At 41.6% G+C, this 19672-nt stretch overlaps 1 protein-coding gene across 3 annotated transcripts in view; it reads right to left on the reverse strand.

Annotated features, from left to right (window-relative positions):
• Positions 1-552: 552 nt before the first annotated feature.
• LOC109868803 (WD repeat and FYVE domain-containing protein 2) overlaps positions 553-19672 on the reverse strand; it is a 37828-nt gene continuing 18708 nt past the window's right edge. For 2 of the 3 annotated variants that reach the window (XM_020458530.2, XM_031798320.1), the window contains exons 7-12: positions 6346-6472; positions 5916-6021; positions 5375-5476; positions 5009-5181; positions 3515-3623; positions 553-3379 (exon numbers count right to left, since the gene is read on the reverse strand). In XM_020458530.2, the coding sequence (XP_020314119.1) occupies positions 3350-3379; positions 3515-3623; positions 5009-5181; positions 5375-5476; positions 5916-6021; positions 6346-6472 (647 nt within the window). In that variant the 3' untranslated portion in view covers positions 553-3349. The remainder of the gene's footprint in view (positions 3380-3514; positions 3624-5008; positions 5182-5374; positions 5477-5915; positions 6022-6345; positions 6473-19672) is intronic. The other variant, XM_020458542.2, reaches the window with a different exon arrangement.

Genomic DNA, 19672 nt, shown 5'->3' on the forward strand with positions numbered 1-19672 from the left:
TTGACCTATCATACTGTTGCAGCTATTGAACCAATCACTGATGAGGTACACTGGGGCTAAAGTAAAAGCCTCACTTCATTTGAGAATGTTCTTCAGTTTATAGCACTACATTTTTCATACAGATTTTTTTTTTATAAACTTATATTGGCCCAGCGGTATAAGGCACTGCATCTCAGTGCTAGAGGCATCACTACAGACCCTGGCTCGATTCCAGGCTGTATCACAACCGGCTGTGAATGGGAGTCCCTTGGGCGGCGCACAATTGGCCCAGCGTCATCTGGGTTTGGCCGGGGTAGGCCGTCATAAATAAGGATTTGTTATTAACGGACTTGCCTAGTTAAATAAAGGTTAAATAAATAAAATAAATAATAACCGACACTCTTAGATTAGATGAAAAATACAATTCTTTATGTTTAGTTTTTTTCTGTTAGAGGACTACAGTAAAACTTTAGCTCCAATACTATTGTTTTTTCTCTCCAAACATCTCGTCAGCAAATAAGTTTGACGATTTGTAACTCATTGTGATTGCTGTTTGAATAACCTTGCATTGACTTTCTGGACAAAGCATGATTTATTGACAGATTGAACAATGGAGAGAGCTGATGAGCTGAACAACTTGTTTTAAATTAAGAATTCAGCTGAATCTCTACATGAATACTAGGCATTCACATGAAGAGACATCCTGTCTTTGTCACCTCATATACATTTTATGAAATACAAACATGAGTACATCAGCTGCAGTACAACAAGGGGAAATAAAATGATAGAATAATAAGAGCACACATCTCTACTCAGATGACCTGTACCCAGATCAGCTTTAGGATGAGACATGTAGGAATGATATTCTTAACGACTAGAAAATCTCCAATAATCTGCTGCTTGGACAAACTGCACATTAAGACCGGAGGGAAATGGCACAGAGCAGGATTAAGGAGTTAGCTACCTTGCTTTGATAAACAGATATACTATAGCTCTTGATTTTCTGATTCCAGATCCTGCTTTGTGATAAACCCCCCTGGGTTACATACACACAGTACAGCACCAACCTGTGAGAATCATACTGCATCACATAAAACCGGTATGCCTAGGTGACAGACTGACAGTTCATCCATTTAGTAACACTAGTGTTGCCAATGATAACATGCTGATGAAAGCAGAGAAAGAGACTGGTATCCAGGTTACATAAAAACATAACACAAAAAACGTATTTCAAATCATATCAGCAGTCATTCAGATATTGTAAATCAGTCTTGGTTTATGAATCAACATGGAACTCATACCTTTTTGCCTCCCAACAATGATAACTGTACAGAGGTCATTAAATGAGGAAACTTATAGGAATAGTATAATTCTCAAGTCAGTGATTGACTACTACAGTATATAGCATTAGAGCCCCATACAGCCATTCTCCACCAGTAGATATGTATTAGCTTAGGCCCAAGATATGTGTGACGGATTAATCAACATGCTAGTATTCATGAAAAAGTATCATGGCTAATTATGGTTGTATAACACAAATATAAACATGCAGACAGGTTGTTGTGGTTTTACAATAGTGGCTCTGCCTAGAAAACAAATCATGTGCATGAACTTAACTTGAACAACTGTAGTTATATCCAGGATATGACACCTATCATAGCCATCAATACACTTTGAGAATGTTAAAGCGTAAAAAACTATCTATCACACAAAAGTCCTGATTCATAGCCACACTATCAGTCAATGATAATGACCTTGATGGTGTGTGTATTACATGAGAGATGTCTATCTTGGAGGCTACAGTAACACACACACAGCAATAAATAAACTCATCGTAACACAAATACATTTGACACACACATCCACTAACAACTGATCACCAGTCTGGTATACCCCTCACCTCAATGGAAAATAAATATTTTCAGCCTACAACCCTGTGTCATTTGAGTCTGTAGACAACATATTGTAAGTGTATGTATTGGACAATAAAAAGTGCTTTGTTATGATTTAGTTCTCTGAGAAATTGAACCGTAACAACTGAAGTGCAAATAACATAGAAGAGTCTACAAGTAGTGAATCATGTTTAAGTAAGGCTGCAACATTTCTGGAACTTTCAATAAATTCCCTGGTTTTCCGAAATTCCGGTTGGAAGATTCCCGGAATAGGCAGGAAATCCGGTATCCAATGACCAACCACTTTTTCTTGAAAACCAGGGAATTTATTGAATGTTTCTGGAATTTTGCCACCCTAAGTCCACCACTGAAGTCAAAAGTATAGTAAGTGACATTTCAATAACTCTACAATAAAGTAAAGTAATGAAAATGTTCTTTATGATTTACAATTTCAAATGGCAAGCCTAAACTAGAACTTCAGTTTGTAATACAGTATTCATAAAAAAAAGAAAAACATTTCTTTCTCCAAGTCCTCTACATCTGTGGCGGTCAACCATTACCTGACAGTGAGATACCACATGTAGACTTGTTCACCAGCTGTGTGTGTATGTGTGATGACTTTCAGAGAGCATAGAAGCTATACAGTAGTACCCTCAAATTCACCTCTGGACCTCATTGCTCCCCTATAATCAGGGACTGATTTAGACCTGGGACACCAGGTGGTTGCAATTAATTATCAGGTACAACAGGAAACAAGCAGGATTCGTAGCTCGTAGGGTAAGAGCTTAATTCCCATACATTAGGCTATGACCCTCCTGACACCAACTGAAACATGATCCACCTAGAAACAGTGGTATTTTGCCCTCTGCAGACTGCAACAATGTTAAAAACAAAGAGTCAAACCAATGAGCCTTATAAGGTCAACTTTGGGACCTTCTGTAGTTTCATGAATATATTAGAGTATTCCATCTTGCTGCTGTACATACAAGTTACATATATAACTGGTATTCACAACCCAGGTACATTTCGTGCTTCAATTTGTTTTAGGACTATTGGTTCATTCTTTCTGTTAACTGGAGGGAAAGCTATAAGAAAATGAGAGGAAGGCACTTCAATATAAGCTATATATTTGCCCACCTAGCTGTATTTGATATTCAGTAGGTAAACGGAGTTCCCTTTACTACAAAACTATTGTCATAAATATAATAATAAACCAAACAATATAGGGAATTATTTATGCAGCCAGTGTAAAGCTTTTCACGTTTAGTCCCCAAGAGGGACTAGGACAGGCAAGAAAGGCCTGGTGTTTCTAGGTTCTGTGGATGTTGCTCTGCAGTTGTAAGTTGTTTAGCTGTTGTTGTGGTGGTGGTTGTTCTTGTTGACATTCCCTCTTCCTCTCAGGATGACAGCCACCAGGCTGTAAGCTCTACCCTGATAGGTGGATGGAGCTCCATGTTGCTCCCTGTCAACGATGACCCTCAGGAGACCACTGGAGTCATGTCCCAGAGCTGTTGACACACACACAAACATAAGCTGTATAAAAAAACAGACTCCTTCATACACATATATGCACCCAAGAAAATACTTTGCATAAATGTATCCTCCTGTATTAGATACAAAGTGTCTGGTCGTGTCTGTCTCACCTTGACGACTTTGTCGGCCCCAGAGGTCAGCAGCCAGCCCGTCGTGGGCTCGTAGTGCATGTAAACTATGCTGTGCTTGCTGTCATGGAATGTCGCCGTGGGCGCCCGGCTGTAAGACGGGGAGGGGGGAAAACAGTTATCACCAAATGTATAGGAAAAAAATTTGATGACCAGAAGATGTCCCCAACAAAGGATCACCATACCAACGTGACATCGGACCACCGAGCCAACAGAGGCCCTCTTGTCGATCCCCGCGACAGCCCCCCCCCCCATCTCAGAGGCAACGGCCCTATAGGCAACAGTACTCCTAGCAGCACCCCCACCCCCCATACCATGGGATGCTCCATGGAAAGACAAGTAGCTATTGAGGATGCCAGAACCTTGTGCTTTCCTGGAGCGAAAATTCATGATATTTTGAAGCTTCCCACAATACAGAAGCACAATTGGCACAGCGTCATCCGGGGTAGGCCGTCATTGTAAATAAGAATTTGTTCTTAACTGACTAGCGTAGTTAAATAAAAAGGTTAAATAAATAAAAAATAGCCCATGGGTCTAACTGCATCAGCAGACTCCTCCAAATGCATCACTGTCTGAAAATGTACTGTGCCTCAGTGGAAGTGGCGTTCATTTACAATTTTGACCGGTTCTGGGAGCTGAGGGATTGTTTCAGTGAGGACAGAATACATCCCAACTACGGCGGAGCACAGACTCTCTTCCAGCATAAAACAGTTGCTTATTCTGACAGTCACAGCCCAGGCCCTCATGAGTCTATCGCCTTCCCTCCACCACAGCAGCAGAAATCGGTGCTGTCTCAGGTATTCCCTACCATTATATCACAGCGCCATCCTAAGACTAGAGGTCGACCGATTAATCGGAATGGCCGATTTCAAGTTTTCGTAACAATCGGAAAATCTGTATTTTTGGACACCGATTTGGCCTATTTTTTTATATATATTTTTATACACCTTTATTTAACTAGGCAAGTCAGTTAAGAACACATTCTTATTTTCAATGACGGCCTAGGAACAGTGAGTTAAATGCCATGTTCAGGGGCAGAACGACCGATTTGTACCATGTCAGCTCGGGGATTCAATCTTGCAAACTTACAGTTAACTAGTCCAATGCTCTAACCACTAGGCTACCCTGCCGCCCCAAAATCGAGGTCCATAAAGAAATGGTCTGTCGAGATCGGTGTGGAAGAACTTGACTGGCCACTAGGCTCTGACCTCAACCCCATCGAACACCTTTGGGATGAATTGGAACGCCGACTACGAGCCAGGAGTAATCACCCAACATCAGTGCCCAACCTCACTGATGCTCTTGTGGCTGAATGGATACTCCAATATCTATTTGAAAGCCTTCCCTGAAGAGTGCCCATGATTTTGAAATGATATGTTTGACAAGCAGGTGTCCACATGTCATGTATTTTTACTCACGTACTTTACACCACTGATGTTATTAGCTTGTTTGTGCACAGTTGTGTGTGTTACTCACTCCTCGTCTGTGATGGACTCATGGCAGTTGTCACACACCCGCACCTCGAACTCGAAGCCCATGAGAGGGATGGTGGAGCGCTTGGCAGAGCACTTTCCACACACAGCCTGCCCACACTTCCTGCAGTGGTGCTGGGGGAGAGGAGATAGGAGATACTGGGGCTTGGGTTGGCCCTACTCGGGTGGCAGACAACGACAATGTGCATATATCTCACTCATGTAGACTCACAAACAGCTGAGGCCACACCAGGGCTGTTATTCTGTATTTCACCAGTAAGAACACAAAATTGGGACTTCTCCTGCCCTTTTGTGGACAATAGGTGAACTACACCCCAGAGTGATAGTGACAGTATGGAGCCCACTGTACCTGGCGCAGGCCGATCTTCTTACTGTCCCACATCTGTTTGAAGTTCCAGAAGAATGGCTGCTCACACTTCTGACACGAGTCACTGTCCAGCCACTCTGGGGTCTGTGGGAACACACAGATAGACAGGTTGAAAAAAGACCTTAAATACAGTAATTCTCTAGAATCAGCTTTCCCTTTCTCAATCCTACCTTTAACCATTGGGAGTTAATAAAGGGAACTGACCCATAATCAGTGCTTAGGTATAACCTAAGTGAGAGATGGTTAGAGCCAAACAAAGCCATAGGTAGTCTACACAGATTCAGCAAACTATCTGCCATGTTGGCACTGAACACCTCATTTGCATTCAGTACATGAACATTCAAATTTTCATTCAGTTTGTCATTCTCTCTGTCTGTGCATCTATGGCTGTGGTTTAAAGCCACTCGGTCTGTTTCAGGTCTCTCTCTCAACCCCCCCGCAATCCGTCTCACTGCCTTGAGGTTTCTCTTCCTCCCTCCTTCTGCTCCATCCCTCTATCTTTATCAGTCCATCCCTCCCTCACCTCCTGTCTGGTCACGTCCATGTTCCAGATGACGATGCCTCCATCTGAGCTGCAGGAGATCAGTTGACGTGTGTGTGGCGCATAGCACAGGCCCTGGACCTTATCACTGCATAGTTAACACACACACAAGGATGCAGTATATAAAGCTTGATTTGATGATTACATTTCATACATTCTATCCACAAGTGCTCTTGGTTTTCCATTTTGCGGACTCAGACACCTTCTCCAACTGCATGACTGCACATGTATCAGCCTAATGTTTTGGATCATTACTTAGCAGAAACGCCCCTTAGGAGACTACTAAGAGGCATTTCAACAGTTTCTAAGACTGTATCATCCAGATGAATACACTGGGTTTTAATACTACAGTGGGAGTACATTTGAAGACTATATTGGACGACCATGTTGACGTTCAGTGTGCAAGTCTTACTTGTGTCCCTGCAGTTCTATGGCGGTGCCTTTGCGTCCCCCGATGTCCCACATGATGATGGAGTGATCTGAGCTGCCAGAGAACAACACTCTCTGGGCCGGGTCCCAACACAGTGCCGTCACGTTGCCTAGAGACAGCAGAACACTTAACACACATTCTTTAGATCGTACTGGAGATAACAAACATTCCCAGCCTCTGGATCTTTAACTTGACCTGGTCAAGGCTGTACCAAGTGGAACAAACTAAAGAAACAAACTAAAATAGCTCACTGAGTTTCTACTTCTTGGTAAGACAGCAAATGCACATCCACCCCCCCATAACAGAAGGACAACTTGATTATTTACTTGTAATTTTAAAATATGGTGCAAATTCATCACGTCAAATATAAGCCAGTACACCAGGTACCAAATATGATCCATTGTCCTCTTAACACCCACTCTCATCCCGTAGCTCTTCCACCATCCCATGTACTGTTTATTATTGTGAATGTAAATGACCACCAAAAAGTTAGAAAGAGCAGAAAAGTAGGGTAAAAAATAAAAAAGAGGAGAAAGAGAAAAATTATTTAAAGAAAATAGGGAGAAGTCAAAACAGGACAAAACAAGAGACGACCAGACAGGACAAGACAGGAGGGGACAACAAAGGACCAGACTAGTGGATAAGTTGCCAGTTAGAAGAGATATAATAATTAGGTAGGAAGTGCCATATTTGGGGTTGCCTGGGGGCAGTGTAGGATAGAAATGGTTCCAAGATTGTGTAAAAGTCCTTCAGTTTGTTATTTAGTTTGAAGATGGATATCTCCAGGGAGGCTAGGTCAGACCATAAACTAAGCCAGTGTATGGTTGAAACATTGGATCTGCTTTTCGACTTGAACAATATCCCTTTTTTTCCCAGATTGTTAATGAGATCAAAATAGTCCTTAAAAGAAACAGGGGTCGTCATCATCAAAATAGTGTAGTATACAGAGTGAAGGGGATGAAAACACGGTAATATGGAAGATGACAGACAATCCAGTAATTCTCAATGATGGGACAAAGCCAGAACGCATGGAGATGAGTGTCGGGAACATCTTTTTGGCAGAAAAAACACAGAAGCGAATCAACAAGCCCCATCAGCCACTAAATTCCATAGATATTGTGGAATTTATGTAGGACTTCGTACTGGATAAGTTTAATTTTCTTATTATATGAGATGCTGTGGGCGGTGGTAAATACTTTCTTCTGGGCTTCCCTGTTAAGGGAGATGTCCAAATCACTGGTTCCATTTCTCTAGGGAGGATAGAGCATCACCTACTCCTGTCACTTTTTTAAACATTTTGCAAGTAATATTTATTGAACTCTGGTTGTCTAAGAGCAATCGGATTAGCTCTGAGATATGTTAATGCTTCGGATTGAATTGCAATTTAGATTTAAGTAGCTGTTTAGTCTGTAGGTACTGAACACTCGAGGAGCTATTCAAATGAATCCTTTTCTGTATCTATACTGAACAAAAATATAAAACGCAACATGCAACAATTTTACTGAGTTATAGATCATAGAAGGAAATGAGTCAATTGAAATAAATTAATTAGGCCCTAATCAATAGATGTCATGACTGGGCAGGGGCGCAGCCATGGGGAGCCAGGACCACCCAATCAGAATGAATTTTTCCCCATAAAAGGGCTTTATTAGAGACAGAAATAGCCCTCAGTTTTATCAGCTGACCGGGTGGATGGTTTCAGACGATCCTGCATGTGAAGAAGCCGAATGTGGGGGTCCTGGGCTGGTTACATGAGGTCTGCAGTTATGAGGCCAGTTGGACATACTGCAAAATTCTCTAAAACGGCGTTGGAGGAGCGATATGGTAGAGAAATTAACATTAAATTCTATGGCAACAGCTCTGGTGGACATTCCTGAAGTCAGCATGCCAATTGCATGCTCCCTCAAAACCTGGAGACATCTGTGGCATTGTGCTGTGTGACAAAACTGCACATTTTAGAGTGGCCTTTATTGTCCCCAGTACAAGGTACACCTGTGTAACGATCATGCTGTTTAATCATCTTATTGATATGCCACACCTATCAGGTGGATGGATTATCTTGTCAAAGGAGAAATGCTCACTAACAGGGATGTAAACAAATTTGTGCACACAATTTGAGAGAAATACACTTTTTTTACAAATGGAAAACTTCTCAGATCTTTTATTTCAGTTCATGAAACATGGGACCAACACTTTACATGTTGCGTTTATATTTTTGTTCAGTACTTAAATGAAATGTCCTTTATCAAGTAACTTGTCCATGCTTCCAGTGTATTTAATGTGAAGGGATTGGAAAAGGGCAGTTTTTCAACAGATTGAAAAATATAGGGAAGATCTTGAATCTTAAGTGGTTTTACAGCCATTTGGCTGTTATTCATTCCAAAGGCCAAATAATAATTTTGAAAGTCTGGTGCTACTAGTCTGCCTTTGGGTTTACAGTATTGTAATATAGTAAGTTTAATTCAGGCCTTTCTCTGTTTCCAACAAAATCTTGATATTTTATGAATGGTTAAGGGTATCAAACCATTTCTGTAGGGGGGGGGGGGGGGACTGGAATCATTTTAAATGTATTAATAAGACCGGCAAGAGACAGAGGAAGAGGTCCATCTTTCGAGATCTCCTTTGACCAATTTCAATAGTTGAGGGAAATTATATTCAAACATTTTATCTAGCCTGTGTGGTACTTGTACTCAGAGATATTTAATGCCTTGAGGTGACCATCTGAAGGGGATATTTTTGGCTAAAGAGTCCCAATAAAATAGATTTATAGGGAGGATCTCTGATTTGCCCCAGTTAATCTTATATCCTGAGATACTATAGAATGTGTTAATTGTTCGAGAGCAAGAACTTGTTGGACTTATCCCTGAGTTCATGGCTATTTTGTTGTGTTCTTATAACTAAACGCCTGTTTCTGTCGAAATAAGAATTTAATTAAGTTTGAGTCTGGCCTGTAATAGTCGCTTACACCATAGTACCCTCCAAGCTCGTCATCAAGCTCGAGACACCCCGCCCTGTGCAACTGGGTACTGGACTTCCTGACGGGCCGCCCCCCAGGTGGTGAGGGTAGGCAACATCTCCACCCCGCTGATCCTCAACACTGGGGCCCCACAAGGGTGCGTTCTGAGCCCTCTCCTGTACTCCCTGTTCACCCATGACTGCGTGGCCACGCACGCCTCCAACTCAATCATCAAGTTTGCGGACGACACAACAGTGGTAGGCTTGATTACCAACAACGACGAGACGGCCTACAGGGAGGAGGTGAGGGCCCTCCGAGTGTGGTGTCAGGAAAATAACCTCACACTCAACGTCAACAAAACTAAGGAGATGATTGTGGACTTCAGGAAACAGCAGAGGGAACACCCCCCTATCCACATCGATGGAACAGTAGTGGAGAGGGTAGCAAGTTTTAAGTTCCTCGGCATACACATCACAGACAAACTGAATTGGTCCACTCACACAGACAGCATCGTGAAGAAGGCGCAGCAGCGCCTCTTCAACCTCAGGAGGCTGAAGAAATTCAGCTTGTCACCAAAAGCACTCACAAACTTCTACAGATGCACAACCGAGAGCATCCTGGCGGGCTGTATCACCGCCTGGTACGGCAACTGCTCCGCCCACAACCGTAAGGCTCTCCAGAGGGTAGTGAGGTCTGCACAACGCATCACCGGGGGCAAACTACCTGCCCTCCAGGACACCTACACCACCCGATGTTACAGGAAGGCCATAAAGATCATCAAGGACATCAACCACCCGAGCCACTGCCTGTTCACCCCGCTATCATCCAGAAGGCGAGGTCAGTACAGGTGCATCAAAGCTGGGACCGAGAGACTGAAAAACAGCTTCTATCTCAAGGCCATCAGACTGTTAAACAGCCACCACTAACATTGAGTGGCTGCTGCCAACACACCGACACTGACACTGACTCAACTCCAGCCACTTTAATAATGGGAATTGATGGGAAATTATGTAAATATATCACTAGCCACTTTAAACAATGCTACCTTATATAATGTTACTTACCCTACATTATTCATCTCATATGCATACGTATATACTGTACTCTACAGTGCCTTGCGAAAGTATTCGGCCCCCTTGAACTTTGCGACCTTTTGACACATTTCAGGCTTCAAACATAAAGATATAAAACTGTATTTTTTTGTGAAGAATCAACAACAAGTGGGACACAATCATGAAGTGGAACGACATTTATTGGATATTTCAAACTTTTTTAACAAATCAAAAACGGAAAAATTGGGCGTGCAAAATTATTCAGCCCCCTTAAGTTAATACTTTGTAGCGCCACCTTTTGCTGCGATTACAGCTGTAAGTCGCTTGGGGTATGTCTCTATCAGTTTTGCACATCGAGAGACTGACATTTTTTCCCATTCCTCCTTGCAAAACAGCTCGAGCTCAGTGAGGTTGGATGGAGAGCATTTGTGAACAGCAGTTTTCAGTTCTTTCCACAGATTCTAGATTGGATTCAGGTCTGGACTTTGACTTGGCCATTCTAACACCTGGATATGTTTATTTTTGAACCATTCCATTGTAGATTTTGCTTTATGTTTTGGATCATTGTCTTGTTGGAAGACAAATCTCCGTCCCAGTCTCAGGTCTTTTGCAGACTCCATCAGGTTTTCTTCCAGAATGGTCCTGTATTTGGCTCCATCCATCTTCCCATCAATTTTAACCATCTTCCCTGTCCCTGCTGAAGAAAAGCAGGCCCAAACCATGATGCTGCCCCCACCATGTTTGACAGTGGGGATGGTGTGTTCAGGGTGATGAGCTGTGTTGCTTTTACGCCAAACATAACATTTTGCATTGTTGCCAAAAAGTTCAATTTTGGTTTCATCTGACCAGAGCACCTTCTTCCACATGTTTGGTGTGTCTCCCAGGTGGCTTGTGGCAAACTTTAAACAACACTTTTTATGGATATCTTTAAGAAATGGCTTTCTTCTTGCCACTCTTCCATAAAGGCCAGATTTGTGCAATATACGACTGATTGTTGTCCTATGGACAGAGTCTCCCACCTCAGCTGTAGATCTCTGCAGTTCATCCAGAGTGATCATGGGCCACTTGGCTGCATCTCTGATCAGTCTTCTCCTTGTATGAGCTGAAAGTTGAGGGATGGCCAGGTCTTGGTAGATTTGCAGTGGTCTGATACTCCTTCCATTTCAATATTATCGCTTGCACAGTGCTCCTTGGGATGTTTAAAGCTTGGGAAATCTTTTTGTATCCAAATCCGGCTTTAAACTTCTTCACAACAGTATCTCGGACCTGCCTGGTGTGTTCCTTGTTCTTCATGATGCTCTCTGCGCTTTTAACGGACCTCTGAGACTATCACAGTGCAGGTGCATTTATACGGAGACTTGATTACACACAGGTGGCTTGTATTTATCATCATTAGTCATTTAGGTCAACATTGGATCATTCAGAGATCCTCACTGAACTTCTGGAGAGAGTTTGCTGCACTGAAAGTAAAGGGGCTGAATAATTTTGCACGCCCAATTTTTCAGTTTTTGATTTGTTAAAAAAGTTAGAAATATCCAATAAATGTCGTTCCACTTCATGATTGTGTCCCACTTGTTGTTGATTCTTCACAAAAAAATACAGTTTTATATCTTTATGTTTGAAGCCTGAAATGTGGCAAAAGGTCGCAAAGTTCAAGGGGGCCGAATACTTTCGCAAGGCACTGTATATCATCGACTGCATCCTTATGTAATACATGTATCACTAGCCACTTTAACTATGCCACTTTGTTTACATACTCATCTCATATGTATATACTGTACTCGATACCATCTACTGTATCTTGCCTATGCTGCTCTGTACCATCACTCATTCATATATCCTTATGTACATATTCTTTATCCCCTTACACTGTGTATAAGACAGTAGTTTTGGAATTGTTAGTTAGATTACTTGTTGGTTATTACTGCATTGTCGGAACTAGAAGCACAAGCATTTCGCTACACTCGCATTAACATCTGCTAACCATGTGTATGTGACAAATAAAATTTGATTTGATTTGAAGAAAAAAAAGGAATATTATTGGTTTGAATGGATGCAAGGAGGGTATCAAGAGCATTGACATTTTTCTCAAGTTCCTATTTTATTTTCCTTCTTTGCTGAGCAGAAGGAGATCATTTTTCCTCTAAGTACAACTTCAGCAGTTTCCCAGAGTAGCATTGGAAATTTGGGACATCAAAGATGCGAAGATCTATATGGGAATACGTTTTATGACGAGGTGAGAAATAGGTATACTCTCTCTTGTCTGGATTGAAGAGGCGCCAAATATCCACCATATCTTGTTCAATCATGTATCCTTTAATGGTCCTGGGGCGCTTGTTGAATGCATGTGACATGGGCTCCTGTTAACTAGTGGGTCAAGAACAGTGTTAAAGTCCCCAATTAGAATTATTGTAAATGCTTGAAGATTAAATACAAAAATTGAGGACAGACAGTATTGGGACCATATAAATTCAGTATGGTGTATGATGGACTGTACCATGATTAAAGATGAGGCGCCCTTCAGTCTTTTAAATAGTGTTTATTTTTTGGAGGATGGCAACCCCTCTGCTCTTGGGAGTTAAAGGAAGAATAGTCAAATTGGCTTATTCACTTTATTTGTAATTTCTCAAGTTAGATGTGTTTCTTGTAATAAACATATCTGACTTGAACTGCCTGAGAGGGGAGAGGATTCTCAACCATTTTTTTTGGGGGGGGGGGGTGAATTTATTCCTCTAAAGTTCCAAGAGGATGCAGTTAGAGTTGCATCACTCAGTTTAGGTTGGCATTCAAATATATGTGGTATTAATACAGTATTATACATGTCTATGATCGTCAATGTAAATGTTGCTGAGAATATGGCATACCAGGGATCCCATTAATCTAACAGGCAGTTTGATCAGGCAGCAGCTAGAGAGTAAGACAAAAAAGGATCGACCTTCGAAACATATAACGCACAACCAATGACATACACACATTCAGTAAGCAGGACAACAGAAAATAAATACAATGATGCATTGAATGAATGTTGAATTTTTTAAAAGTGAATTGCCTCTTTAGGCCACTGGGGGTTTACGCTCATGTAAATCTCTTGAGCCATTCTTGAGCACCCTCGTGTTAAATTCTTACTTATGTTCAGGGCAGTTTAACAGGCAGATAATTGCTTAATGGCAAACGTGTAATAGGGTTGAATGGGGAGAACCCGGTTACCGAGATTTACCACCCAAAACCACTCCCTTTTCCCGGAATAAATAACTGAGAGAAACATGTAAATTATAATAAATTATTTATATGAACAGCATGGCGTGAAATGGAAATAAATCTGTCTTCTCTACGACCTCCGCATGATGATTCAACGCTCAGAGTGGGGACAGACCCATCTCAGTATGGAGCACAGTTCACAATGCATGTAGACCTATCATCTCATCATGGTCACTTTTTTTTCTTGTGACAGGTAGGCCTACATTTGCTGCAGCATAGTCTATGCTACAGTAATATAAAGACAGAATGCACGTCTAATTTACCCATCTCCAAATCAAATTCTATTTGTCACATGTGCCGAATACAACAGGTGTAGTAGACCTTATAGTGAAATGCTTACTTACAGCCCTTAAGCAACAATGCAGTTTAATAAAATACAAAAGATACAATTAAAATAAAAGTAACAAATAATTAAAGAGCAGCAGTAAAATAACAAGAGAGAGGCTATATACAGTGGGTACTGGTTAGTAGAGGTAATTGAGTCCTCAACTGGCATCGTCATTAAATAGTAACCGCAAAACAACAGTCTCGACGTCAACAGTGAAGAGGCGACTCCGGGATGCTGGCCTTCTAGGCAGAGTTGCAAAGAAAAAGCCATATCTCAGACTGGCCAATAAAAAGAAAAGATTAAGATGGGCAAAAGAACACAGACACTGGACTGTCACGTCTTTATTTTAGTTGGTCAGGGCGTGAGTTGGGGTGGGCATTCTATGTTTTGTTTTGTTGTTATATTTCTATGTGTTTGGCTTGTATGGTTCTCAATCAGAGGCAGGTGTCAGTCGTTGTCTCTGATTGGGAGCCATATTTAGGTAGCCTGTTTTCTATTGTGTTTTGTGGGTGGTTGTATCCTGTACAATACCATATGGGACTGTTTCGGTTGATTGTTTGTACTTTTGTTCAGTTGATTTATTAAATATATCATTATGGACACTTACCACGCTGCACATTGTTCTGATCCTTGCTACTCCTCCTCTGAAGAAGAGGAATTCCGTTACACTGGACAGAGGAAATGCCTAGAAAGCCAGCATCCGGGAGTCACCTCTTCATTGTTGACGTTGAGGCTGGTGTTTTGCATTTAATGACGCTGCCAGTTGAGGACTTGTGAGGTGCCTGTTTCTCAAACTAGACACTAATGTACTTGTACTCTTGCGCAGTTGTGCACCGGGGCCTCCCACTCCTCTTTCTATTCTGGTTAGATCCAGTTTGCGCTGTTCTGTGAAGGGAGTAGTACAAAGCCTTGTACAAGATCTTCAGTTTCTTGGCAATTTCCGCATGGAATTGCTTTCATTTCTCAGAACAAGAATAGACTGACGAGTTTCAGAAGAAAGTAATTTTTTTCTAGCCTGTAATCGGACCCACAAATGCTGATGCTACACATACTCAACTAGTCTAAAGAAGGCCAGTTTTATTACTTCTTTAAACAGAACAACAGTTTTCAACTGTGCTAACATAATTGCAAAAGGGTTTTCTAATGATCAATTAGCCTTTTAAAATACTAAACTTGGATTAGCTAACACAACGTGCCATTGGAACACAGGGGTGATGGTTGTTGATAATGGGCCTCTGTACACCTATGTAAATATTCCATTAAAAAAAATCTGCCATTTCCAGTTACAATAGTAATTTACAACATTAACAATGTCTACACTGTGTTTCTGATCAATTTTGTGTTATTTTAAATAGACAAAAAAAGTGCTTTTCTTTCAAAAACAAGGACATTTCTAAGTGACCCCAAACTTTTGAATGGTAGTGTGTGTATATATATTTTACCCCAAAAACATATGGGGGATTGGAAATGCAGACAATTACATTGATGGAAGCAACAATCTGCAATATCAAAGCTGATCCACCCATGGAAAAAAAAACATTTTATACAATAAGAAATACTAAAAAGACAAAAAAAATATGTAGTAACGACAATCTGCAAAGGCAGATTAGCCACTCGTCACCGGATCTTCACAAGGCACCCCAATCTCCTTCCACAAAACCTCTGTCTATTTCTCCTGCGAATGACGGGGATGAGGGCCTGTTCGGGTGTCTTGATTAAATCCCTCTTGTCCGACTCATTTAAGACAAAGTATTCGTCCAGTTCAAGGTGAGTAATCGCTGTTCTGATGTCCAGAGGCTCTTCTCGGTCATAAGAGATGGGAGCAGCCACATTATGTACAAAATAAGTTACAAACAATGCGAGAATCAAACAAAATAGCACGGTTAAGAACCCATGAAACGGCCACCCCCTCCGGCGCCATCTTAACAATCTCCATCTGGCTTTCAGGGTTACCTTGTTTTTCAATTGTAAACGTAACTTTTTTTAAATGTAGCTGCAGAGATTTAAAACAGCCTTTCACTCGAATATCGTCGGTTTAAATCAGTGCAAAAGTGAGCCCCCTCCAGCAGTCTCTCTCCATCAACTCCATTCAAATTGCATCCAAAATCATTTATCCTGTTCTAGATTGATATACAGTATAACCCTATACTAGAGGTCGACCGATTAATCGGAATGAGCGATTAATTAGGGCCGATTTCAAGTTTTCATAACAATCGGTAACTGGCATTGTCGGACACCGATTATGGCCGATTACATTGCACTCCACGAGGAGGCTGCGTGGCAGGCTGACTACCTGTTACACGAGTGCAGCAAGGAGCCAAGGTAAGTTGCTAGCTAACATTAAACTTATCTTATAAAAAACAATCAATATTAACATAAATCACTAGTTAACTACACATGGTTGATGATATTACTAGTTTATCTAGCTTGTCCAGCGTTGCATTTAATCGATGCAGTGCCTGCCTGTTAATTTATCATCAAATTACAGCCTACTTCGCCGAAAAAAGCACCATCGTTGCACCAATGTGTACCTAACCATAAGCATCAAGGCCTTTATTAAAATCAATACACAAGTACATATGTTTAAACCTGCATATTTAGTTATTATTGCCTGCTAACATGAATTTATTTTAACTAGGGAAATTGTGTCACATCTCTTGCATTCTGTGCAAGCAGAGTCAGGGTATATGCAGCAGTTTGGGCTGACTGGCTCGTTGCGAACTGTGTGAAGACCATTTCTTCCGAACAAGGACCGTAATAAATTTGCCAGAATTGTACATAATTATGACATAACATTGAAGGTCGTGCAATGTAACAGCAATATTTAGACTTAGGGATGCCACCCGTTAGATAAAATACGTAACGGTTCCGTATTTCACTGAAAGAATAAACGTTTTGTTTTCGAAATGATAGTTTCCGGATTTGACCATATTAATGACCAAAGGCTCATAATTCTGTGTGTTATTATATTATAATTAAGTCTATGATTTCATATTTGATAGAGCAGTCTGACTGAGCAGTGGTAGGCAGCAGCAGGCTCGTAAGCATTCATTCAAACAGCACTTTCCTGCAGCTCTTCGTTTGCTTTTTTACATGGCAAATATTGCTCTTTTACTTTCTTCTCCAACACTTTGTTTTTGCATTATTTAAATCAAATTGAACACGTTTCATTATTTATTTGAGACTAAATTGATTTTATTGATGTATTATATTAAGTTAAAATAAGTTTTCATTCAGTATTGTTGTAATAGTCATTATTACACACACACACACACACACACACACACACACACACACACACACACACACACACACACACACACACACACACACACACACACACACACACACACACACAGTGGGAGAACAAGTATTTGATACACTGCCGATTTTGCAGGTTTTCCTACTTACAAAGCATGTAGAGGTCTGTAATTTTTATCATAGGTACTTCAACTGTGCGAGACAGAATCTAAAACAAAAATCCAGAAAATCACATTGTATGGTTTTTAAGTAATTAATTAGCATTTTATTGCATGACATAAGTATTTGATACATCAGAAAAGCAGAACTTAATATTTGGTACAGAAACCGTTGTTTGCAATTACAGAGATCATATGTTTCCCTGTAGTTCTTGACCAGGTTTGCACACACTGCAGCAGGGATTTTGGCCCACTCCTCCATACAGACCTTCTCCAGATCCTTCAGGTTTCGGGGCTGTCGCTGGGCAATACGGACTTTCAGCTCCCTCCAAAGATTTTCTATTGGTTTCAGGTCTGGAGACTGGCTTGGCCACTCCAGGACCTTGAGAAGCTTCTTACGGAGCCACTCCTTAGTTACCCTGGCTGTGTGTTTCGGGTCGTTGTCATGCTGGAAGACCCAGCCACGAGCCATCTTCAATGCTCTTACTGAGGGAAGGAGGTTGTTGGCCAAGATCTCGCGATACATGGCCCCATCCATCCTCCCCTCAATACGGTGCAGTCGTCCTGTCCCCTTTGCAGAGAAGCATCCCCAAAGAATGATGTTACCACCTCCAAGCTTCACAATTGGGATGGTGTTCTTGCGGTTGTACTCATCCTTCTTCCTCCAAACACGGCGAGTGGAGTTTAGACCAAAAAGCTCTATTTTTGTCTCATCAGACCACATGACCTTCTCCCATTCCTCCTCTGGATCATCCAGATGGTCATTGGCAAACTTCAGACGGGCCTGGACATGTGCTGGCTTGAGCAGGGGGAACTTGCGTGCGCTGCAGGATTTTAATCCATGACGGCGTAGTGTGTTACTAATGGTTTTCTTTGAGACTGGTGATCCCTAACCTTCCTCATGATCATTGACGCCCCACGAGGTGAGATCTTGCATGGATACCCAGACCGAGGGTGATTGACCGTCATCTTGAACTTGTTCCATTTTCTAATAATTGCGCCAACAGTTGTTGCCTTCTCACCAAGCTGCTTGTCTATTGTCCTGTAGCCCATCCCAGCCTTTTGCAGGTCTATAATTTTATTCCAGATGTCCTTACACAGCTCTCTGGTCTTGGCCATTGTGGAGAGGTTGGAGTCTGTTTGATTGAGTGTGTGGACAGGTGTCTTTTATACAGGTAACGAGTTCAAACAGGTGCAGTTAAAACAGGTAATGAGTGGGGAACAGGAGGGATTCTTAAAGAAAAACTAACAGGTCTGTGAGAGACAGAATTCTTACTGGTTGGTAGGTGATCAAATACTTATGTCATGCAATAAAATGCGAATGAATGACTTAGGAAATGGAAGACATACAAGACCACTGATAATCTCCCTCGATCTGGGGCTCCACGCAAGATCTCACCCCGTGGGGTCAAAATGATCACAAGAACAGTGAGCAAAAATCCCAGAACCACACGGGGGGACCTAGTGAAAGACCTGCAGAGAGCTGGGACCAAAGTAACAAAGCCTACCATCAGTAACACACTATGCCGCCAGGGACTCAAATCCTGCAGTGCCAGACGTGACCCCCTGCTTAAGCCAGTACATGTCCAGGCCCGTCTGAAGTTTGCTAGAGAGCATTTGGATGATCCAGAAGAAGATTGGGAGAATGTCATATGGTCAGATGAAACCAAAATATAACTTTTTGGTAAAAACTCAACTCGTTGTGTTTGGAGGACAAAGAATGCTGAGTTGCATCCAAAGAACACCATACCTACTGTGAAGCATGGGGGTGGAAACATCATGCTTTGGGGCTGTTTTTCTGCAGAGGGACCAGGATGACTGATCCGTGTAAAGGAAAGAATGAATGGGGCCATGTATCGTGAGATTTTGAGTGAAAACCTCCTTCTATCAGCAAGGGCATTGAAGATGAAACGTGGCTGGGTCTTTCAGCATGACAATGATCCCAAACACACCGCCCGGGCAACGAAGGAGTGGCTTCGTAAGAAGCATTTCAAGGTCCTGGAGTGGCCTAGCCAGTCTCCAGATCTCAACCCCATAGAAAATCTTTGGAGGGAGTTGAAAGTCTGTGTTGCCCAGCAACAGCCCCAAAACATCACTGCTCTAGAAGAGATCTGTATGGAGGAATGGGCCAAAATACCAGCAACAGTGTGTGAAAACCTTGTGAAAACTTACAGAAAACGTTTGACCTCTGTTATATACCCTTTGTTGGCAATGACAAAGTATTAAGATAAACTTTTGTTATTGACGAAATACTTATTTTCCACCATAATTTGCAAATAAATTCATAAAAAAATCC

This window comes from Oncorhynchus kisutch, linkage group LG2 (assembly GCF_002021735.2).
Source record: "Oncorhynchus kisutch isolate 150728-3 linkage group LG2, Okis_V2, whole genome shotgun sequence".
Classification (NCBI taxonomy): domain Eukaryota; kingdom Metazoa; phylum Chordata; class Actinopteri; order Salmoniformes; family Salmonidae; genus Oncorhynchus; species Oncorhynchus kisutch.